At 41.1% G+C, this 24,040-nt stretch overlaps 1 protein-coding gene across 7 annotated transcripts; it reads right to left on the bottom strand.

Moving 5' to 3' along the window:
* Positions 1 to 104: 104 nt before the first annotated feature.
* On the bottom strand, positions 105 to 23,192 carry WIPI2 (WD repeat domain, phosphoinositide interacting 2). 7 transcript variants are annotated; one of them, XM_027779763.2, is made up of 13 exons: positions 21,665 to 21,737; positions 14,046 to 14,128; positions 13,839 to 13,953; positions 9,338 to 9,507; positions 7,981 to 8,077; positions 7,283 to 7,380; positions 6,738 to 6,830; positions 5,911 to 5,981; positions 4,883 to 4,990; positions 3,999 to 4,163; positions 2,964 to 3,071; positions 1,647 to 1,777; positions 105 to 803 (listed from the first exon to the last, which is right to left on the bottom strand). In XM_027779763.2, exons 3-13 carry the CDS (start codon positions 13,921 to 13,923, stop codon positions 691 to 693), a joined length of 1,239 nt encoding a protein of 412 aa, XP_027635564.1. In that variant the 5' UTR covers positions 13,924 to 13,953; positions 14,046 to 14,128; positions 21,665 to 21,737; the 3' UTR covers positions 105 to 690. The 7 variants fall into 7 exon arrangements, with proteins under 7 accessions (XP_027635564.1, XP_027635555.1, XP_055661324.1 ...); XM_027779754.2 differs by lacking the exon at positions 21,665 to 21,737 and adding an exon at positions 19,180 to 21,653; XM_055805349.1 differs by lacking the exons at positions 13,839 to 13,953; positions 21,665 to 21,737 and adding an exon at positions 22,956 to 23,192 and having other exon boundaries at positions 1,680 to 1,777.
* Between the last annotated feature and the right edge of the window lie 848 nt (positions 23,193 to 24,040).

Here is a 24,040-nt window from a genome sequence, read left to right as displayed (position 1 = left end):
ATTCCTTTTCTTCCCTGTAAAGGCACTTTCTATATTCTATATCCTTACGCAGGGAAACACTTCCCATTTTCCATCCCAACAAACAGAGCAGTCCCACAAATACACAACATTCAGAAGGAATTTTAATTAACAAAATGGTCCAGGAAAGGGAAGGGAGAACCCAAAAAAACAGGCCATTGCATTTGAAAGGTTGCATGTCAGTCACTAGGTATGCCTGCAAGCCCATGCACAGGAAACCATTTGGACCTTTGTCAGTGCAGAACTTGTCTCAGCTTCCAGAACCACTTCTCTACTCCTTCCTTATATAAGCTAAATATTATATACATATATAAAAAAAATACAAACTTGAGTTTGTTATAAAGTGGCTTCTCTCTCTCCCCCTCCTATGCTTGCTTGGCACATGAACGCATGCAAAGCTAGTAGGCTCCGAGGGCTGCACAAACAGCAGGTTTTGGCAACAAAAATATAAACACAGCTAAAATAGATAAGCAAGATTAAAAGCCACTGAATTGAAAACCATATATTTTTCCAATTGTATAGAATTAGGACTACAGCTATGACTTAAAACTGTAAGAGTCTGTCATCCTCTCTCCCAACTCATGTCAAAGTTCATAGCAGCATAACACGAGATTCCTCAAGAAACATCAAGCCAGTGTTCTCTGCTTCAGGAGTGAGTTCACAGGTCAAAGTTTAGTCTGTCCGAAGGATCATGGGGGGATGCTCACTGTCTTCATCCAATCTAAGGGAGTTGGTTTCATCTTCCAGGCAAGCTCCACCCACAGCACCCAGGTCATCAGTATAGGCTGGGGAGAAAGGAACAAGTAGTTGGGGGATCAGCAGCACAAACTAGGGCTTGGACCCAAAGTGAATGATTAGAGCTGAAGTACCAGACGCTACTTGCAACAGTTTCACTGCCACCTTATGTTTGCTTTTATCATGACCACGTGTCTCCAAGCCATGAGCAGTTTATGATCAAAATTAAAGTACTCTGCGTGTGTGCAACACATACTGGTGATTTGGGCAGGCTGACATTTTTCTTACTCTCCACTCATGCATTAAAGCTGCATCTGCAGTGCAGGTGCTACAAGTGCAGACTGTCCCTCCTCTGCAGTTGAAGCACTCACCTGAGTGCCATACAAAGATGGTAAAAGCCCCACTGACTTGAAGAGCTGCAGCATTAACCAAGTTCTCATCCTCTTGACTTAACAGAGCAGTGAATCAGGCTAAAAGGTCACTGTTCCCATAAAGTAACAATAGGAGAACTTATCAAACTTGTTAAAAAAACACACAAAAAAGCCAAGGGGGGCTGTAATTCAGATTCTTTGCACAAGGTCTGGGCAGAACTTCTGTACAAAATAATTGTGTTAGGGTATCTCAAGAACCATTTAGGAAGTACTTCAACTACCGCTATAGTAATTGACCACAATTAGAGACAAAGTTCTCCCCAGAAGGTAGTAAAGATGAGTGATCCGTCTATAGAAGGCTACTGTAGATCACCAGTGCTTTTTTGCTGCTGCTCACCAACGCTCCACATCACTCACGCAGTTATGAAGAGCTCAGTGTGGAAGCAGACGAGCTCACGCAGCCATCTAGAATGAAGCAATAAGCAGAGGTGCTCTCTGCCCCATTTCCAGCCTTCTCCTTACCATGCCTTGTGGGTGAGGAAGGCACATATGTACCTTTAGTCACAGCAGCACTGTATGCCTGCGCTACCAACGGCCGGTCATGGGATGCAGACTCTAAAATTTCGTTGGCTGGCTCCATACTGCCATCGAGCCTAGGAAGCAGAGAGAGGTTAGCTGGAAAGGTGATCTACCTGGGCATAATATAGCTTTAGTTGACAGTTACAGAAGAATATCTCATTAGATGCGCAAGAATAATATGTATACACATGCAACAGAAGAACTGGGTCCCTCCATTCCAGAGGACTGAAGAAGGCATTTGACAACACTTCGTATTTAACAGTGAAGACTCATCGGTGACATGCTTGCTTCCGACATGGCATCAGGATCTAAATCCTAGTAGCTGGGGGTGGGGGAAGACCTAAAACAGGAGTGTGGGATTAAAATAACCATTCTAATCAGCAACATTACAGATTCTCTGTTGAGCTCTGGCCACAACAGAAGCGGTTGCTTCATACATATATACTAGAAAACCCTCAGTGAAGGCATTAGAGCTTTTCAGAGATCAAGAACTTGATAAAAGCCTCCCTCTATGAGGCTTCATCTGCAAGTGAAACCAGAGGTCATACCTTAAAATGTTCAGACAGATGTATGATTTTTGACCAGTATCATAGATTGACCAAAGCTGCAAACCTGGATCATCATCAAGAGTTATTTGCTTTAGTTCTATGATTGATCATGTAAGTAATCTGACTATATTTTCCTACCAAACCTTACTAAAAAACAACAGCGCCTTGTCATATTTTCCCTAAGTGTTCTACAGCACGCTACGGAACATAAGTTGGCTGGCCTATACGCAAGGAAGTTTAATGAGGGGTATTGGAGAGGGAATATAATAAGAAGCAGTAGAGAGAGAATACAGATAACTTCTTAAGCCAGACTCTCCCCTGTGAAGTCACAGTAACATCTTTTTCTCGTGTCTGTAACCATTTACTGACTAAGAGGATGGTGTCAGTCGTTTCAAGTTCTTGTTTAAGTAACTCAACTCAAACTGCTAAGTAAGAGGAAATAGGATCACACGGCTAACAGCGATTGATCCTCTGCTGCAATCAGACAGTGTTAGGTTTCTGCTGGTAAAGTGGTGCTTAGTGTAGTAGAAACTAGGAAGGCAGGCTCAGGGGGATTCTGAAATTACTCATTCATGTCCGAGGTCCAGAAAAAGATTAGTTTAAAGAAATGAGCTGTTTTAAGTTAGACTTTTGCAGAACAAACAAAGTTTAAGAACATGCTGGATTTTGTGAGGAAATAAAATACAACAGCCCTCGGCTAACATGGACTTACTTGTGCTGCTTCATTAGTGTGCACTCTCCTCCTTCTTGGGGGTCTAGGTTGTACATATAGAGATACCCATCAGCAGCTCCCACCAATAAACGAGGGATTTTCTGGATTCTAGAAAGGTTTAGGGGAGAGCAACACATTAATAAGAACTTAAGAAAACACACTCTCCTCTCCCATGATTAAACCATCATTTTCCACACTCCTGCTCCTACACAGGGAACATTGTTAACAGTTAGACAGAGCACCCAGGAAAGAACTATGCATAAAAGGTAAGGCATAACCACATTTTGGGGCTAACTGGATGCCACAGGAATCAAGCAACTTCTATATAAGCCAGTAAAACAGATTCAGAAGTTATCATCCTGTTGTCAAGCTTCGTGCAACTCCAGAGATAAATATTCTAATGGGAAGTATTTACTTATTTCAGAAATGTCACAAGGCTTAATTATTGCTTAAAGGGTGCTTTGAGATCAGAGCAGTGAGAGTAAAGACATGAAGTCAATTTAGCATAAAAACTATACAACCCCCACAAAATAAGCTTACTAGTGCTCAGCTTATTGCTGTGGTAGCTGTGCCAAATGGGACCTGCCTTTGGTGAAGACAGAATAAAGATTAGATTCAGTCCTCAAAATTAACTTTAATGAACACTATTGCTGGTTTAGAGACAAGAATAATGTGAATTTGCTTTCAAAGACTTCTCTAATGGTTCGCCTGGATTGCCTAATTTTGCAATTTGCTAGAAAAACACACAGTACTCCTAGCACTAATGAAAGTAAATACAAGCTCATGGGTCTGTTCTCAACATTCTTCTTTCATACTTAAGACATCTTTAAACAACTCAAAAATAGTCTATTCTCATCCAAATATGATGCCTTTTCACAGACTGCGAGGTGTTAGCTCAAACACATTGCTCAAACTGGAAGAGGCTTTGAAATGATTCCAGGTGATGGAGTGAGCATACGTTCTACAGTGTCAGCCCCTCCGCGGCCTGACACGGCAACCCAGCGGAGAGGTGAATGCAGGCTCATCTTTACTCACGTGGCAAGTGCACAGATGTTTTTGTGCCCACAGAAAGGCAGGCGGACTGTAGCAAATGCTCTACCCTGGTTGAACATTTCTGTTACTTGAGAGGGCAGATAGCTTGTTGAAGCCATCAGCACTTTTCCGAAGTAACCTGTCCAGGTTGTAGGCTCTTCCTGAGGTCTACAAGTCAGAAAAGAGTGATTGAGTTTGCCTTCACATTAGAGAAAAAGGTCTGTAAAGACTCTGAAACATCTTTATTTTTAAAGATATTAAGCAGCTAGTTATTTCTGAAGAGAAACAAGTAACAGCCCCAAGAAGTCCGGTGCACTCCATTTATGCTACAGGGCACAATGTGTCCTACAATACCCTCTGTTATTTAAGCATGTCTGATTGAACTGATACTTCTGCTTATAAAACTGCATTTTGTAAGGTTCATTACACAACAGAGAGATCTACTGGGAAGTGCTACACTTCCCGATTTTATTCGCCTGTTTATCACTAAGCAAATAATTGTTTCTAACAACTTCCGCAGAAATGTAAGTTAGACTGTCCTCCCAAATCATAAATAGAAACATTTTACAACGTGGTGCCTTTTAAAGCCCTATAGGCAGCTGGGAGGCATTGCTGAGACAGCTCTTCCCATATGGATGTCAGAAGAGGTGAAACACAAATGTAACTGAAAACATTAAGGCTGCTCCACATTCCTCTGCCTCTGTTCACCAGGAGAACAGTACACAGCTCAGCTACAGCTGCTGATTCACCAGTGAGTTCTTACGTCCTTTACAGAAGTGTTCAAATGAAGTTTGTCCACACTTTGGAGAACTCATCCTGTGGAGTATCATCAGTTTTAAAGCCTTTTCCTTGAAAAAAAAAATCTAAGAAAAATCTCTGAAACCTACTTTTCTTTCACAGTCTCAAGTTTGAAGATATGCACCGTCTCTGTGTTACTGGATGCAGACAGAAACATGCCATCCATGCTGAAAGCCAATGAACAGATGCTCACACACCTAGGAAAAAAAGGAAGAAAAACAATGAAGCATTATTTTTGGCATTCCAGTACCATATCAATTGGTGTAAGAAAGCTAGTGTTAACTAACTCATAGGAATTGACTTAAATGAGAATATTACTTCTCCACTTTGGTAGGTAGGAGCCTTTCTCCACATTTACCATTAAGGAGCTCCATAACGTTCACACGAGCTGTACTGTGAGAGCTGGGAGGAACTGTGGCTGCATGGTAGACTCACCTGCTCTTCTCCTGTCAGTGACTGCAGGTGACTCACAATTAAGCCGAAGTATTTGGCTTAATTAATAATTATGCAAATTTCTCAGTCACCACTGCTTCGCAAATAAGAAAAAAAGGACATTTCCATAATAAGCACTCTGAAATCAGATATCTTCCTAAAAGCACTTCAAGAGCAAGATCCCCATTAAAGATGTTCAACTCTGATGTATACCAGACATGGGCATCAATTAGTAACAATCTGAACTCAGTCTTACCTCTGGTATAAAGTACAGTAGAACTACAGAGTTACTACTACCACAAATCAGAGTACCATTTCACAATGGCTATCAATGATCACTGCACTAGAAGGATTTAGAAGAGAGTGAGAGTATTGAATATACTGCTTTCAACTGCCATAAGAATACAGTATCTCTTACAAAAGCTGACCCACTTTAAAATTCCCTCACCGATACATTTTTAAAAGACAAGAGGGAGTACAATCCTGACAGGACTGATTTGTAGAATAGTCAAGTCCAAAGGAGTGAAACTGGAAGACATTCAAGCTAAAACTGTTGTAAGCATACAGGTAGAGACGAACGAAGATGAGAACAGGCAAAAATCTGGATGCCAGCTCAATTGCAGAACAAACTTGAAGATCTACCGTAAGAAATGTGCTTCAGATAATTAGCCCAGTTGAACCTTACCTCTTCACTCCCCTTCGGAATTCAAATAGTTTCTGTCCCTCTGGAATGGAAAACACTCTTATTACTGTCCCCTGTAACAAAAAAAAAATAAATTTTCATTTCAAGTTTGTTCATTGTGTATTAGCTCTAGCGAGCAGAGTACAACTACAAGCAGCAAACCATTATGCTGTTAATGCACACCACATTAGTATGAAATATTTATGGAGCTTGTTCGTAGGATGTGTTTAAAGAGAAACAATGAGAGGTGGCAGCTACTAATGTAGAGAACGAGCTATGCATCGAGAACAGCCCCCCTTCTTATCATATTTGATCATGAAAATGAGTGCACTAGGCAAGTACAATCACCTGGATGTCTTTGTGACTTTATCAGAAGCAGTTACACCTTTATATTCTAAGCTGATTACTCAAAGATCAGAGGCTTCAGACTGATTTACACAATTTAGATGGACAATTTATCATCACGTGCCATAGACTAGCAAGACACTTCTGTATTCTGACTTTTAACTGTCTTGTTTTCATCAGGAAGACAGCATCAAAACAAGATTATTAATTTCTAAGTAGTATCCTGCACCAAAGGGAGACACACTTAGAGAACTGCCCCGATTACAGGCAGATTAAAATGTGTTTAAATAAATAACCGTATTATCCACCGTTTCACAGCACGGAAAATACCATTAACAGTTCTTAACTTAGATTTGCCATTAAAACTGTAAACCTTCTCTTTTGGCACTTGTGCTTGAAATTGTGCACGCTTAAACTTACTTAAAATGCTTAGAAACAAATTTCATTTTAATCACTGTCAGCAAGTCGATAAAAAGCCACCTTACCTTTTCTGATGCAGTGGCAAGTTTAGTACCACTTGCATCAAATGCCAAAGCAGCCAAGGGACTATCATGAGCTGGGATCATATTAGCAGCTCTCTGCAGGAGTGAATCAATAAAATACAACCTTAGTAGAGTACAGGTTAAAAGCTACATGTTTGCAGTGTAAGACTGCATATTTAAGAGCATTCAAGTCAAATACAGGTCTTGCTTTACAGACAACAGCTTCAATATTTGTTTCAGTAACTGTCAAGTACATAATTATCACTGAAGCATGTGCATATAGAGTACAAGCAGTAGAAGGATACTTAAAAGACAATTCAAATAAAAATTACTTTACTCCACCCATTTGCCCAACTCTACTTATCAAATCTAATATTAGCGCCTGAATTTTCTTTGCCAACTTTCTGTGAAGTCTAGCTGTAAGAGATACTGCAAACTGATGTAGAGGAACCTGACTGAGTGTCCTAGTAACTCCTCCCTGAGCAAGTTGAGTCGTTTCCAAAAACTGCATCTTCAGCAGTGGAAACAGCATTCACAGAGATCCTTACCAGATTGATGGTGTCAAAGACCTGTACTTCTCCAATAGTTGCACTTCCTGGATAGGCCAGGTAGCAGTTATCATTGTTTATCGATAAAGCACACAACCCTAGAAGGGGTGCAGAAACACAATTAGAAAGAGGTGAATTCCAAGACTTACACAGCAAAACTTGCTGATTCTGCATTTGAATACTATGGAGACAACTCAAGTTATCCTTGGAAGGTATCAACAGGAACAGAACAAGGATGAATAATCTCAACTTGCAACATGTATCAACTATTCAACACAAATTAAAGTTTAATATGAAGTAGGAAAGAAAGAATACTCACAAAGCTACAGTAAATGCTTAAGCATTCTACTGCTTAAGCATGTAGAATCTCCCATGTCTGCCATGACTTCCAAAACATTAACCTGACAAAACCTTTAACTATTACCAAGTGCTGGAAAAATCCAGTGTGTATCTCTGCTACTTCTAAGATTTCAACACAGCCACTCTAGGAGACTAAGATACTGGGAAAACACAGTTTAAGGCAGTCTGCTATTTGTTCTCAAAAACTTCACCTGCAATAAACGGGTAGGCTTTAAGACAACACTCATGTATTTAATAGTTACTTTTATTTGAAAGTGGAATTAATGCTACGGTAGGAAATATCATACGCTGACACAGAGTGTACTTTTCAGAGTTATGCTAGCTTCTAACATACCTACCTGCAGGATTGGGAGGCGTCTCCCTGATTGTATGTAATACCTTCATGTCTCTTATGTTGTGTATATAGAGAGACTCTTCCAGACATACTATCAGCCTCTAGACATGGGAAAAGAGGATGAAAAGCTGATAAACTGGAGATTAGTTTACCAATCCTAAAAAACCTGTATCCCCAAATGCAGTAGGTACCCTCCAATAGAGAAAAGGCCATACCCACCTGATGGGAAGAAATAAGAATCTGACAGAAGATAACACAAGATACACCTCTTGACAAGGCTTCAACAGCGCAATACTATACTCAGGCGCTTGAGCTGACCAGTGCACTTCTCTCAACCATGCTAGCGCAAACTGATTTAAATGAAAATGATTTACACTACTAGTTTAAGTCAGCAAATCACAAACCTTCATTTAAAGCTCTTTTTCTTCCATACCTGCCCTTATTTCCCCTCCCCTGCACAAAAGGCCAATTCACGTGTGGAAATAATTTTCAGCTTTGGCTAAACAGAAAAAAACATGCAAGACTTTAACCATTTATAGAGCCTATTACTTACTCATTGTCATATGAGAGGCTTTTTTTTTTAAAAAAAAACAAACAACCCTTAAGGTAAGTCCTTCAACATCTCATTTACACTTTTGTAGACTACATCTGGATGACTAACAAGATGTTTCTCATTTAATGCTACCTCACTATGCCAGAGATCAAATCAGCCACCGTTTCCCTTATGATTTTAAGCAAGAATCCCATCCTCCCACACCTGATTTTTGGGGGCAGGAATAGACACTAAAAAGATTTTTCTTCTTCAGATGCCATTTTCTCTACTTTGAGCAAGCTGGCTGAAGACAGAGAAGTCTGTATTTCCAGAAAAGCCTACTAATGATTTAGCAATACAGCAAACTACGGTTTCAAGTACTTAACTGAAAAATTTCACCAGTTCAGTGGTTTATTTTTTTGAAAGAATTCAGCAAACTGTATTTAACAACATCAGAAGTGAATAGATGACAACTTTAAGTTTATGCCTGAACAGAAACTGTCAGTTTCATGTTACTTTCACATTTAGGATCACAGGATGATTGATACTGGGAGGGACTTCAGGAGGTCTCTAGTCTTGACTTCCCACTCAAAGCATGCCCAGCTTACTCAGGGCATTTTCCTAATTAAATACATAAACATAGAACCAAAAATACTTAACTGAATATGAGTACTGAGATGCCATACAGAAGCTACAGTTGGAAAAGTGCAAGTTAATTTCAAATAGCAATTCTGTCACCAAAGGAAGACACATCAGTCAGCAAAGCAAGTGCCAGAATAAGATTCACAACCGCTTCCAGTGTTTTCACCCAACCAAAATTACTACTCACCTGTCTATTGAGTTTGACAGCCAAGATGGTGTTGGAGTAACTGTAGTTGCAAATCTCTGTCCCCTTCTTAAAGTGACAAACTTTCAGCTTGCGTGGAGCTTTAAGGCTTACTATGGCCACCAGACTACTGGAGAACAGCCTCTCCACAATGCACACATCTTCTGTGTCAGCTGAGGAATCACAGTAATGAGGGAAAAATAGAGAGGGAGATTTTAGGGAAGACGAATGATGCACATCAACAGGAAATACTGTCTTAGAAAATACAGTCTAAGACCACGAACATTCTACAACAGCAGCTCAGAGTCAAAGTGGGATGCAGGACAGGTTTTTCAAAGCAGAAACGCTGCACAATGAATGCTCATTTACAAGTATTTCCTCCCCCACCCCAAGGTGTCATGCAAGTTTATGCTTTGGAACAGAGCACCTACTCCTCCCTGCCCAAGATCTAATAGAAAAAAAATCCCAGATGCAAACCCCAGCAAACTGTCAAATTCCAAAATTTTAGTCTTCCCTCATCTCTGCAGAAATCTAGGAAAGCAAAGGGTTTTTTTTACAGTTTTGGGCATTTTTTTTGTGTGTGGTTTTGTTTTTAAAGTTTATTATGCATAGAAGGGCTTTTGATGACCAAAAACTTTGGAGTTTCTGCACACCTCTCCACGAGGAGCTGTTATTGTACTTAAAGAAGCCGGTAAACTCATTTGTTTTAAGACTGCTTCAGCCACTGATCACATATACCATCTTCTACCTGACAGTCCCTAACAACAACGTGTACAGGAATCACGGAAGCCCAGCACGTATGCGTATAGCCATGAAACAGCGTTTTGTCAAGTGTTCTATTGTGGAAGCGCAGAAGGCAAAAGAGGAGGAACAAAAGTCACCATTCAAAATGTGGGGAAGACAGCAGGAGGGAGGAATGACCAGGATCTCTGGCAAAGAAGCACTTTCAAAGCTTTTGATTATAGTACAGTATCAGACCAAGCTGGTACGAGTTCAAGTCCCACCACCAGTTACCCTGGCATGTGTGTTTCCCCCTCCCATCTCCTGAAGCTCCCCTCCAAAAGCCCCAGAGACACAGGGGACAGTTTTCACAGCAGGAGAAACCTGGAGAGAATTTTACCATTCTCTGCAGCTCTTCTACAGCTACCACCTACACTGGCTCTTCCATTACAGAACTGAATCAAGACAAGTGACTTGAGCCTTTGGTCTTGATCCACTGAAACAACCAAATTTTTCAGAAGTCAGTATCTGGATTAGCTCAATGCTTAATGTATTCCAAACTGTAAAACTGCCAGGGAAAAAAAAGGAAAAAAAAAAAAGCAGCAAATTTATTTCTGAAGGCTTCTGTTTTAGCTAAGGGACGCATTAATTAATTAATTGGCACTGTTCTCATCACCAATGACAGAAATCCCCTGAAAAAGAGTTCTTTCCAACATTCTCAGCATATGACACTGTCAGCATTGTGCAACATGTCTGCTTTGAAAGTGCTTTTTCTGGGCAGTTATTTCAAGAAAAAAAGAAGAGAAAATATTTAATGCTTTACATTCTTGTGCGAGAGAAAGAAATAACCTCCTTAAGGAAAAGGAGCAAGTTTATACTAAGCATTTTCCGTATGCTATGCAACACAATTGAGTTTTATCTAAATCTCATATTTAATAAGGTGCTTTTCCAGAGAAGACAAAACAGCTCACAGAGGCTTTGAAAATTCAATTTCCTCATACACCAGGGATAATGCATTTTAGCAATGCTGTTGTTTTCAAGGAATTGTTCTCCATTTTCCTGATGCCACACACAACATGAAAAAAAACCCCACAAAAGTTTGCCTCAATAAGTTTATGCAGACTTTCAAATGCAGAGGTCCATCTTCCTTGAATCAGATTAGTAACATAAAAAATTCTCAACTATTTTACAGTGTATGTTATCAGCTTTCCATCTAAGCCTGAAGTCCTCCATAGCAATGGCATCCTTTTACAAAAGTCAGAAGACCAGCAGAGACTGGGAATTCTTACTCTCCCAAGCAGGCAGGAGAACTGGTATTTCAGAGGAGGAACAGCAGCAGAGATACAGACGGAAAGAGTGCTGTCCTACGCTGCACTGATGGGAAGTGTAGGCAGCAGGCAAGGCACACAGGGAAGAGCACTATCAAGAACTAAGCAGTCACAGACAGAAGAAAAAACTTTCAACAAGAAAAACATTTAGAAGTTATAGACAATCCTTCAGTCTCATCATAAAAAGACTTACTATAACACAGATAGTTACCTTAGAGAAAGGCTTTGTGACAGACTTTTAATTAAATTCACTTTAAAAATAGAGGATGCACCTCTGTTCCTTTGTCTTCCCCTAACAGGAGGAAGTGATAAAATCTCTTCACAGCTGCCAAATCATGTATGCTTCCTAAGAAGCAACCATTCAAGTACAGCACCAGGCTATACTGCACATCCTACACACAGCTGACCTGAATTAATCATGTTTAGAAGCACTAGTTAAGCCCTATAGCAATGCTGTTAATCACAGGTGTTTTCTATTTTTTATTTCTCCTTTACACTACAAAAGTCAGCATTGCCAGGAACTCAGATTCAAAATACAGTAAGAACAAAAAGAACTGCAAAACGATTTCAGTATCAGCAGTGAGGGGAGAACAAGCAAATACATAATAAGACTACGGTTTCATAAACACAAGCATGTAGCATCACAGAAAAGAACTGGTTAGAACCAGCTAGATTATGATCAGCTGTGCTTTTATTCAATTTTTAATCCAAGAACATGAAGCATGTTTAAGCATTCATTAAGCCTTAAAGCCCCTCCAATCTAATACTTATTTTTACAGGGGGATCAACTGAGCACGGCAATTTGTACTGAGTCTCAGTAGAAGTCAGTGATGGGAGCAGACACAGAAACCTCCCATTCTTTTCAGTTGTTTTCTCAAACACAAGACAGCTGGGGCATGTTTTGTAGTTTACTTTAGACACCTACACAAGAACTGGCAGATTAATCTTACACAAGAGAGGGAGAGGTCCTTAAAAGCACTACTCAAAACAACAAGTCTTCAGACCTACTTAAACTGGACTGGGAGGCAGGAGGCACATGTCTGGGAGGCCTCAAGATACCTTTCATTGTGGAAAGGAGGTACCAAATACATAGGAAGCCCTCCACCTCCGTATCAAATTTTAAACAGGCACAGTTTGCAAGCTCAAGACTGAACATTATTTAACTGCATACAAAAAATTATGATCTCAAATATTTAGACCTGCTGCAGGCACTACATGCCCTACGAGCAAAGGTCAAGACAGGCTGGCTTATGGAGGTCAAACCATCAAGTTTTCTACTAATATTACCTCACACACTGAGCTCTGTATTTACAGACTTAACACTCATGGAAAAAACCCTTAAAATATCAAAAAGAGGTTAAGCCAACACAGGCATCCCAGAACAGTTTGAAGGCAAGACTGGAATCGGCAGGTCTAAATCCCCAAACCAGCTGCTTTATTGGTTTATTGCAAGATTTTGAGCAAGGCACTTATCTAATCTGTACTTTTTCTTTCAAGGACCACCCAGAAGAAGCAGTCTTACAAAGTTCAGTTCAGTCTCTCTCAATATGTTTATTCAGTGTCTTGTGTAACAGGAGTCATCTTCACTGAGTCTCCTGGGGTGGTATCAGGCCAGATACTGTAAGTGCCTAACATACTGCAGAGGTCAGGTACCTAAACTCAACGGCATAAAATGGAATTCAAGCCACTGATTAACCAGTACAACCAGACCATGACTCAAACAGGCAGATATAGCTGCAACACAATTTAACCTGACCACAGGTGCCTAATTTGAACTTCACAATTACTTTTCTCCATTGACTCTGTACAGAAACAGACTGTCACCACAGATAATAGGTGATCTGAATCACACACCATTTTCAAAATTTAAGATGCCACAGGGTCAGGTCACTTAGGGAATGGAGTCTGAAGACAACCCTGTTGCGCAGCATGGTACACCAGGATGCTACTACAAATGCTGACATCATAGCTATTGGTACCATCTGTTCACACGGAGCTTACATGAAAGCAAGGATACTCACGCATAGCATTCATAGTTCACTTATTAGCACCTCAAAAAAGGGAGGTCTATGAAGCGCTGGCAAAACAGGGGATACCACTTATCCCCATGCTTCCCTCCATCTCATATCCTACTCAACTGTGACCAGTATTGAGAAGTTATGGGAATTTTGGATTATTCACCATTTTGTATGAGTAAACTGGCAGCTATCGTGTTAAAGCATTTTTCAAATAGCAAATGCTAGGATTAAAGATAAGCAAGACTTTGCTTTCTTATTTGATAAAGGTATATTAGTGGTTGCCTGCCCCAACAGCCAGTCTAAAGACCCAAAAGACACACTCTCACACCAGTATTTTTTTTTTTCTTTATGCCCAGCTGCTATATAACCTGGCCACTGGACATAAAATTAGAAAAGCAAAGAGTTCTACTCATACCTAAACCCAATTTCACAACATACCAGCTAAATTGAAATACAGAACACTGATAAACAGTTTTACCCTGCCAGCAATCAATTGTTCTGTATTTGTGTGATATTTCATCATACACTTAAGGATCCTCTTATGTCAAACCACCTGTGAAAAAATGAAACATGTCTTATTCTTCCCAAATTATGCCAACTGGGGGGATAAAAAAAAAAGAAAAAAGAAATAAAGAAGATACTCACTGCATTCATAGATCTGCTCTAATTTGTCCACAGAAGAAAGAGAGAAGAATTTGTAGCCTGATTTACTGCCAACTGCAAGGGATCTGAAAAAGAAACAAGCCAGTCAGGAACATAAACTAAATCAGCTGTGATTACACTTGGACAGATTCTTACCCTATTCTAAAACTCCAGTTGGGTTAGCTCAGCAAGAAAAGCAATAAAAAGCTTGCCTGAAAAAGCCGTGATAGATACAGCCAGCTTCCTTGACTCTGAAAAGGTGAAATAGCTTCAGAATTACCCCAGGTGTGGGATCCTGCTTCACGTTTTATGAAATGAGAGTTCACAGCTTAATGTAAGCCTACTGTCCGATTCATACTGGTGACTTCTCCACACAACCTAAAAGCTTTAGTGTGGAGGAGAGATGATGACTTGAATAATGTAATACAAACCAATTACATCATTGCCTCATCATTAGAGGTGACCTCCAAGACCTTTTAAACTGGGATATCTAGGGATTTTTTTCCTCTTTATACTGCAACCTTGCCCAACCACCCCAAAAGAGCTTTCATATTAAAAAAAATAAAAAGGAATTAAAGACCGCCAACTCTGATTTTCTCCCATTTTATTTGATGATATTCTAGCACCTCCAGAGAACATTGTTAGGTCTCAGTCTTACAAATACTCATGCCGAATCTTTGATCAGAGGCACCCTCTTAAAAATGCTAGTCACTGATGTTGAACAGATTTTAACAATAGTAGAACATTAAAAAACTGACTACAAACCCTTCTTTCCCCCATTACTCAATTTTCACACTTAGCTCACAGACCATTTAATTGCTTTTCCAGTCAAAGACTGGTCTTAAATTTTAAGCTAGAAAAACCTTTAGGCTTGTCTTGCAGGTCTTTACACATCAAGACAGCAGACAATGGCACATTTTTACATTCCCCTCCCCATGTGCAGGATGACTTTATGCCACAAAAAGAAAATTAACAGTCAATACAGTTGTGCAGAAGTGTATTAGTATGCTTATAGTTCATATATTTCTTACTGCCAGGACACAAGGAGAAAACCTAATTAAATTCCAGTAAAATGTATTTTGATATGTCAAACTGTGCAAGTCATTCAAGACAAAGCTCAAACCCAACCCTGCCAGTCACCCTGCAAAATGCCCTTCTGAACTCAGCATGACAACTCTCTCAGATGCACTAATCATTAGTTCTGCATTTAGAATACAATACAGATTCCTAGATTTCTTGCTCTTTCTATAGTTTCCTCTCATAGCTCCAAAGCAAGCCCTTTTTAAACTTGAGGGTACCCAGAAGATTAAAAATTGTTCCTCAAATGGCTTACCCTCCAAAATTAAGATCCCCAAACACAAAATCAGCTTCTGTATGATGGTATGACCTTCTCTTCTAGAAAAATATACAACTGGCACAGTCTGATTAAGTAGTTATATTTAAGAAGGTATACATCTTCAAATTAAAATACGCACCACCAGGACAGAGAAGTAAGCCTCCCCAGATTCAGTAACAAATACATTAAAAAAGGATATTAGGCATAGAGACAGAGAAGCAATTGTAAAGCAAAATTTTGTTGCAGCTTCTCTAAGTCACCTTAGAAATACTGAATTTAGTTTTACTTCAGACAAAATCGGTATGTTCAGCAGACTGTATCTGATTAGTCAAAGACATTTCAGTGTTTTTCCTCAACTACTTTTGTACAACTCAGTGAAAATCCAAATTCTATGAAAAAATATGAAACTGTAATGAGTTAGCTTTTGTTAGATCACCTACTGCTTCCCTCAAAAGAAAGTTTAACAAAGAATGACATTAAAACTGTCACTTCAAAGGTAAACAAGCACTCAACCGAGTTAAAAATAAAGTGAGTCACAAGACTCCTTGCAGTGTAAGTGATGTACAAGAGACACAGGATGATTTCCTCACAGAGAATTCCATGTAGTAGCTATCTGTGAGTGTATTACTAAGCAGAATTGATTCCTGTATTGTACCTACAGCTTTGAATACTGAATATTGGTGTATCACTGTTTTACTGACAGTATCACTGAAACCAATGAGGACGCCCATTTTTTTTGTTCTACTGACTATCTATATCTCATTTGAATAAGCTTAAATGGCAAAAGCTAGTTGTATACATGATAAAAATCATTAGATTGAGTGGAAGCCAAAATGAAGAAGCACAGAATGGACCTTTCCATCCATGGCAACTGCTTTTTTTTTTTCTTCTTCTTCTTTCTTTCAGGATCAAGGTAATGAAGTCACAATCTGTTTACACAGAACAGTTCAAGTCAGTGTAATTAAACCCATTTCAGTATACAAGCATAAGTGCAAAACAACCCATTTTTCTTCTAGAACAGCACTCTTGGTTTCAGAGGGCTTCTTTTATTTTTTTAATATACTCTCAAATTACTTCTTATGAAACTGCTGGAAAAAGGCTTTTTATATGTAATAAGAGAACTCGCTAGGCTGAGTTATACCAGCATAATCACAACGATTTAAATCCCCCATCTTCCCCTGCACTGATATTACACTTAAGCCCTTAAGACAGCTGATAGCTATCTGAACGACCAAATCCACAAAACAAGTATCTAGCCAAAATTACCTCACCTCCAAAAAAATGTATAACCATACGGGGAGGAAATATGATCAATAAGCCATTCAATTATTGCTCAAATAGACAGTGGCCAACAAGAAGCTACTGTAGTTTATCAGAAGCTCCTTTAACAACATGGGCGTTATGCTTTATTATCACCAATTTTCAGAAGCTGATGAGAGACTGAAATTGAAAATAAAATAAATATCCAAAAAACCTGCCTTTTTTCTTCTAACATTATGCTACACGCAGATGTTTTTTAGCTCTATTATGTGCAGTCTCTATTACATACCTTAGATTGTAGACTTTGAGCTATTTCATCATGAAGGTTGTCTACTCAGTACAAAATTACCAATATAGCCATGATTTATGAAACTGTGCTTACCCACTTTTTTCCAAAGATAATACTGTAGTCTGATCCAACACTACATACATCTTGAGCGTATTTTCAAGAGTGGCTGTCATAAATAATTAAAACTAACCTCATCAAGCAAACAGTGTTGGAAGATATTTCACACACTCATTTCAAGATGCTGACATTCACTGTAAGCACACTCACCTAGAGTGGGAAATCAGTTGGTCCAATCTCTCTGACTCCTTAGAAACAAGTTTTTTCAGGTGGGTTAGAATCATACAGGCTTTCTTTTCCTTCTTTAATATACACACAGAAGGAAGAAAACCAGTTTTTCCCTTTCTGTATCATAAAGGACCTTAACTATTAATCAGAAATATTCTACATCAATCAGAAAGATCCTGCTACGGGCAGCTCTCTCAAAGATTAAAACCAGTTGCAGTACAAACAACTACAGAAGTCATTACTATTTTAAATAACTGGTTAATAGAACCTACTTTCATTAGATACAGTCTCATTATACTAATGCTTCACCTTACTTCAAAAGCAATGTAAATTTCCAAAGACAAAACATCTGTGAACAGAGGCTTATGATGAAGGGATTTTTTTTTTTTAGATTTAGTATTAGTATTTAGATTTAGATTAGTATTAAAGAAAAATCAATAAAACCACATAAAGCAAAGTAAGTTTCCTTAGTAATTATGTTCTTATTTTCCCCTCCTAAGTATCTGCTGAAACCAAAGTTGTAACATCTTATGGACATGTCTTAATAGAAAGGTCAAGAATGTCATTATTTTGGGCAAGAGCTAGATACAGAAACTCGTATGTTCAACATTTGTCAGCAACACTCCGACAACTCACAAGACTTTCCCATTGTTCTTATATTAAAAGAAAACCAACACAAACTTAAATCTGCTATAGCAAAGACCACACTTGCTCATCACTTAACATGCAGCCGCAGGCTGGGACAACAGGAAGTTCTTAATCCAAGCAAACACAACTACTCGCAGGCCAAATTCCTGTCCAAATTGTCACACACCGAGGAACTGCTCCTCTGGCAAGCCCACCTCAGCTGCCATCTCCACTGCAACAACAGCAAGTAACATGACATACAACTGCGTCTCGTCTCTCAACGATCTTCCCTGAGCACAAGAGTTACACGATTATGCTTCCTTCCTTTTTTTTTTGTGTGCGTGTGTGTGTTTAGCATTAAAGCCTCCTTGGAATAAAAAGCTCTCCTGTCCTCAAGGATCACGGGAGAATGACACCTGAACCTCAGAGAAACAAAGGCTGAGGAGCAAATGCCCAGCACCTAACCCTTGTTCTTCCCACCACAAGCAGTTTACTAGAGATCCAAATGTCGCATAGAAAGGGAACCAGAATACAACTTCTGCAACATGGAGTGTGCTATACAACTTTAGAGCTATAATCTTTTGCTTGGAGCAGAGAATAAAACTGATTTACTTGGAGAAAAAAAGGGCAGAATTAAATCAAAAAGAACAGATATATGGACTGATACCTGTTACATGTAACTCCATACGCAAATGAAAGCGGAGACTAAAGACAACCCTGCAAGTAAGGCATACACCGGTGTTTTCATTACAGGTCCAAACGCAAGGCTTCCTTTTGTCCTTTCATCAGCAGTCTGTTTTCAAAACTACAGTGACTATTTTGTTTCCAAATGCTGTCACGTGATTACTTATTTTTAAAAAGGCGACTAAAACTTCTCTACAGTCTGTTGACTTGCATTATTTCACAAGCAGGTTCTTTTGGTTTCTTTTTTTTATTTCACAAGCAGGTTCTTTGGGTTGTGGTTTTTTTTTTTTGGTGGGGTAGGAGTGTTTTTAGTAAATGACAATATTAACTTATGGTGTTCAGATTAAAGTTCTTCCAAAGCATTTCTCTGTAAATATTTGTGTAACAGTTTAAATACTGAAATTTTTACCTATTTTATAGATACAGATTTTGAGATCCTGAAGTTATGTTTTGCCTAAAAAGCCACAAATTTCTACTATATTATGCCTTTCCCTTATGGGTTTTAAGGCTTGTATGAGTCTGTGAGGAGACTTTAATTTTTCATAAGTGTATCTGTGCTCAGTTTTAGTAGTTCTCCCAGAAGTAATACACAGAGCACTTGGATTTAAGTGGTACTTCTTACCACATGATCGAGATTTAGAACTGCTAAAACCTACCTAGCACTGAGATCACCCACAAGCTTCTGCTGCACGGTTTTGCTAGGACATCTGAGTTCTGATCAGTTACTTCACTTTCATCTGCAGGCTGGAGCTTCTGCCTCTATCAGAGAACGCCAGTCATGCTGAGTTGTGCAATGATTGATTCACTGGGGAAAAGGGCTAGGTCCAAAACAAGCACACCAACATCTTCTGAAAATTACCTTCTCCATGTTTTTATTTAATGAAAACATATTATATCAAAAGAGAAGCCACAAACCAACCACTTCTGCTGCATTATAGGTGGAGTATTTTCAGGCAGAGTTCCAATCCCAGCCAATAATTCAAAACTCTCACATAAATAAAGCTTAGGGCAATATGGAATAAAGAGGCAAGACAACACTTGCAATAACGTACATACTATTCCAAAAGACAGTATCACCACATACAGTATCCACAAATGAACATTAAAAAACCCAGAAGTTAAGACTGGGAAAAACAAACAACTAGAAGCAAGATAGAGGATACCTGCTTCAGCCACCAGGGACTGCCACAAATGGGAAAAGCAACAGGGACTTTTATGTGGACAAATTCTTCTAACTACCAGCAATCAAATTTCCCAAGACTAAAAACCATCATGAAGCTCATCTCCTTTTCCTACAGGAAACAATAATTATCAACCCTTCATAAAGCCTAGGAAAAGTTAGCCTCATACCTATTTTTACCAGCACCTAGCCTTTTCCTAATACAAGGCAATTGGCTCTGCTGCCTAGGCAAGCGAAGTACATATGAGCAAGAGTGGAACTGGCACCTTGTTAAGTTGAAGGTAAAAGCTTTAAATGCAACAACAGCAATGCACTCATGTAATTTATTTTCCAGTTTTGTTTGTCAGCGATTTTTCTAATTACTGAAGCACGCCTTAAAACATGATGTGAGCTCTACTGACTGGGAAGATGTAAACAAAGCTTGTCTTTCATATACTGGCTGAAAGAATATGCATTTGTTTACCTTCCATGTCTGGAGAAGGACTGCAGTTATTTGTAATATAAGTTGAAAATAAGTAAGCTTTCTGAGGCCTAGCATGGGAAGGTGTAATTCATTTCTGTTGAGCTCTTTTCAGCTCACTCTCAGCCTGGTAAACAGTGATCTAGATATATAGAACAGTATACTAATAAACTCGGGGAGCTGACTTCTTGTTTCTCTACTCAAACAAGAAACTAAGAGAGATCAGAGGTGGGGAAAAAGAAAAAATACTTTAAAAAAAAATCAGATAAATTTCAGTTTAAAGAACTTACACAACCACTAAATTCTACTCAGTTTAAGAACTGGAATGCAACTTGGTTGTTTGGGTCACTTACCACATCAGAGAAGTATTTTAGTAAGAAGCTGCTCAAAGACATCTGCAAGACTGGTTTTATACTTACTACTTTTCTTCAAGACTCTATTAGAAAGAAGGAATACTTATTCAACATCATCCAACCATCTCATTTGTCTTAAAGTAAGTGGCCTTTTAAATTATTCTCAATTTTGAGACAAAAATATGAAAAGGAGCCTTTTTATATTTATGTAGTTTCTATAATGGATATCTAAAAATGCAAAAATATTCCAAAATTAAACAAAAGACCTAGTATCCCAAGACTTCAAACGGCAGAGATATATGGGTCTGGATAACATAAAAAGATACATCACCAAAATTCTTGTCAGCTAATCTCAAGGTGCTTTACATATTTAATTATTACTAAAATATATATATCCATCTACCTGTACAACAGACATTAGAATGCTGAATATAATAAAAAAACAACCAAAACCAAATTCAACTGAGACACAGAAACTGAAGAATGCTTTTTGGATATTTATGAAAATGGAAGGAGAAAAGTAGCAAAGTTGCATACACAGATGAGGAAAGAAATCACTAGCCAGTTGTTGTCCTCCCTCCCAGTAAACTCAAAGTTAAAAAGGAAACACACTTTACTCTTGATTTCAAGATATACAAACCAAACAATAATAAGTCTATATTACATTTTCTTTCTTTTTACTTGTGTCTCAGGTTTGTTCTCAAGTCAAGCCTGCAGCTCTCTTGTTCAAAAGAGGGGTTTTTTGTCACAACTCTGTGGTCTTTAAGTACCTACAGCTCTCCACAAGGCTAAGGTACAACTGAAAACAGGCAGTTGCTCTAAGGAAGAGGTACTAATGCTTTTAGATCACAATGTTGGACGGCACAGTTTAACTTCAAAAACGTATATAATGACCTTTATAAACTGCAAAAGAAAGAAGTGACATTTCCTAGTTATTATGACTTGTTTTGTCTAGTAATAGGTAAAAAATGGATGGTATCCGAGTAAAACGTGGGCATGTTTCATACACACAAAGACCAAATGAGCTCTATATTTTACTTGATGAAAAAATGTGAAAAGTAGTTGCAAAAGACTTTGGCTCGAATCAATACATGGGTAGTTATTTACTTACAATAAATGGCAGACTATTGCTCCCCCCCCCCATTTACCATAAGTTATTCAAAGCTTCTCATTTCAAGTCTATCCAGCTCCACTTGCTCAGCTCTTCACCCCCAACAAAACCTACAAAACACAGTATTTCCTTCTGTGACGTGACCTTTCTCCTCAATCTTGGCTGTCACCATAAATAATCTTGTCTTCACAATTCCCATGTGCTACAATACATGCTGAAGACAGTCATAGATCGCTCTGGTGAGGACAAGACGTTGCTGCTTGTAAAACAAACAAGTAAATTGTTAAAATAAAAAACCACCACCACACAGGTGGATTATGCTCTGTGATGCCAAGCTGAGCTCATTTCCTCTTACTCACTTCCTAAAACAAAACTCATCCTTTCCCAAGTACAAGTTCTTTCAGTTACTGCCCCCCCCCCCCCCCCCGTTTCATCCCTCAGGTATTTAAGACAGTCAAATCTTTCTTTAAAGGATCTTTAGTACTCCAATTCCAACTATTAGGGATTTCTTAAACTGAAAAATATTGCATTTTAATACCCTATAGAAAAATTAATATGCACTGATTAGTTTAAATATGCTGCAACGGTTAAATAACCTGCAAGGTGTACAGCATGAACTGACTGCTTCTAGAATTGAAATACAAAAAAAGTAAGTGCGATTTCAAGGAGCACATGAGAAAGACGTCTTCTTCAAAATCAACACCAAAAGCAGCATGGGCTCGTGCAAATACCTTCAAGCCCAAGGCATAATGCTTCAACACCGATAGCAGGTGAAAATAAAAAGGCTGTATGAAAAGATAACTCTAACAAGGTGTGGGATGAAATCTTTGCGCCTCCTGGAAGACCAGAGTCTTCGTGTCACCTCAGGCCCTCCAGAGGTTTACCCCTCACGGAAAGCAGACCCAGCTCTCCCTCCCTTTCCCAAAGCAAAACGAGCGATGCCCCAAAGCAGGGGCAGGGAAGGCGCCCCAGGGCAAGTCAGGGGGCCGCAGAAAGCATCAGGCTGCACCCACAGCGCCAGGCTGCCCCCGAGCCCTGCGCCACCGGCCCCTGCAGCCCCCCACTCCAGAGGGGAGGCTGAGGGGCCGCCCCCCCACCCCTCGCTGCGGGGACGAGGGGGACCCCGGCCCCGCTCCGCGGCTGCCAGGGCAGAGCCTGCGGCGGGAGGCACCGGCGGGTGGCACCGGCGGGGCCCTGCCACGCCCCCCCCCCAAGGCCGGACCCCCTCAGCGCCCCCCGGCCGCAGCCCTCCCAAGTGGCCTCCTCCCCGCGCCCGGGCCCTCCGGTCGGGCCGGGCCCCCCGGCCAGGCCGGGCGCCGCCCCCTTACGTGTTGTCCTGGTTGAAGTTGGCGAAGAGCAGATGGCCGCTGCCGGCGTCGCCGCTCTGACTGGCCAAGTTCATGGCGGGAAGGCCCTCGCCACCCCCCGTCCGGCGGGGGGGAACGCCTCCAGCGGGCAGCGCACCTCAGCCCCGGCGGCCCCGGCCCCCGCCGCGCACCCGCGGCCTCCTCATCCCCGCCGGCCCCTTGTTTACGCTGCGGGCGGCGGAGCGGCCCCGCGCCTGCGCCGCCCCGCCCCCGCCCCGTCGGCCCCCGCCGGCCGCCCCCTCCCGGCCGCCGTACTGCTGGCGCGCATGCGCCCCTTGCGAGGCGGGAGGGCTCGCGCCTGCGCTCGGCCGGCGGCGCCGAACTTGGTTGGGGAAAGGGCGGAGGGAGGGCAGCGGCGTCCTGAAGATAAGCAGGGCCCGGAGGGGTCAGCGGCTGGATGGGAGACTCATCACCTAGCCGGCGATGCCCGCCTCCGTGGCGTCCCCGCCCTTGACCGCGGCCGCCGCGTTGCTGTCCCGGTCCCTACAGCCCCCGCAGGGTCAGGCTGCGCGGAGCCGGCGCCTCTGCAGTTCTGCTGCGGGCCACGGGAGGTCCCCAAGGCTCAGCAGATGGGCCAGCAGGGCCGCTCGCGGGAGCCCGCAGCCCAGGGCGATGGCCCTGTCGTGGCTCTGGGGGTCCCCAGCTTGCAGGACAGCCAGGCGCGGGCAGGGGACACTTCCAGCGCGAGGGGACTCACGCACGGGCTGCCGGAGCCAGGGAGCAGCTTGTCGGGAGACAGTACAAATTGCAGGCAAAATAAAAGGCGACCGAACTAGGAATGTCTGGAAACCGGATCAAAATCAAGGGCTTGGGCCTGAGAAGAGTTAATGCCGGGGGCGCAGGGGCTGGGGTTTGTGCCCCTGGGGCCAGCTTGGCCGGCCAGACGGGAGCCTCTGGGCTCCCCCACATTTCGCCACCCTCCAGCTGCTGGTGAGGAGACACCTAATGGCTTAAACCCAAGTGGCCCTCGGCCACCCTGCGGTGGCCCTTGCCCACCTCCCCACCCCCTGCCGCTGGCGCTGCCCCCACCGTGCCTCTGCCCCTGC

This window comes from Falco peregrinus, chromosome 5 (genome assembly GCF_023634155.1).
Source record: "Falco peregrinus isolate bFalPer1 chromosome 5, bFalPer1.pri, whole genome shotgun sequence".
NCBI classification, from domain to species: Eukaryota; Metazoa; Chordata; class Aves; order Falconiformes; family Falconidae; genus Falco; species Falco peregrinus.
The sequence above is the reverse complement of the archived record's forward strand: the minus strand, read 5'-3'. Positions and strand labels throughout refer to the sequence as shown.

Bases quoted from the DNA above. Each gene is read 5' to 3' on its own strand.
- WIPI2 (XM_055805348.1), bottom strand. From the start codon at position 23,029: ATGAACTTGGCCAGTCAGAGCGGCGACGCCGGCAGCGGCCATCTGCTC. The intron at 9,508-14,045 runs GTGAGTATCTTC...GTGATTCCTCAG, and splicing joins AGAGCAGATCTATGAATGCA to CTGACACAGAAGATGTGTGC. The intron at 3,072-3,998 runs GTGAGTAAAGAT...AAACCTTTCTAG, and splicing joins AACATCTGTGCACTTGCCAC to AATCCAGAAAATCCCTCGTT.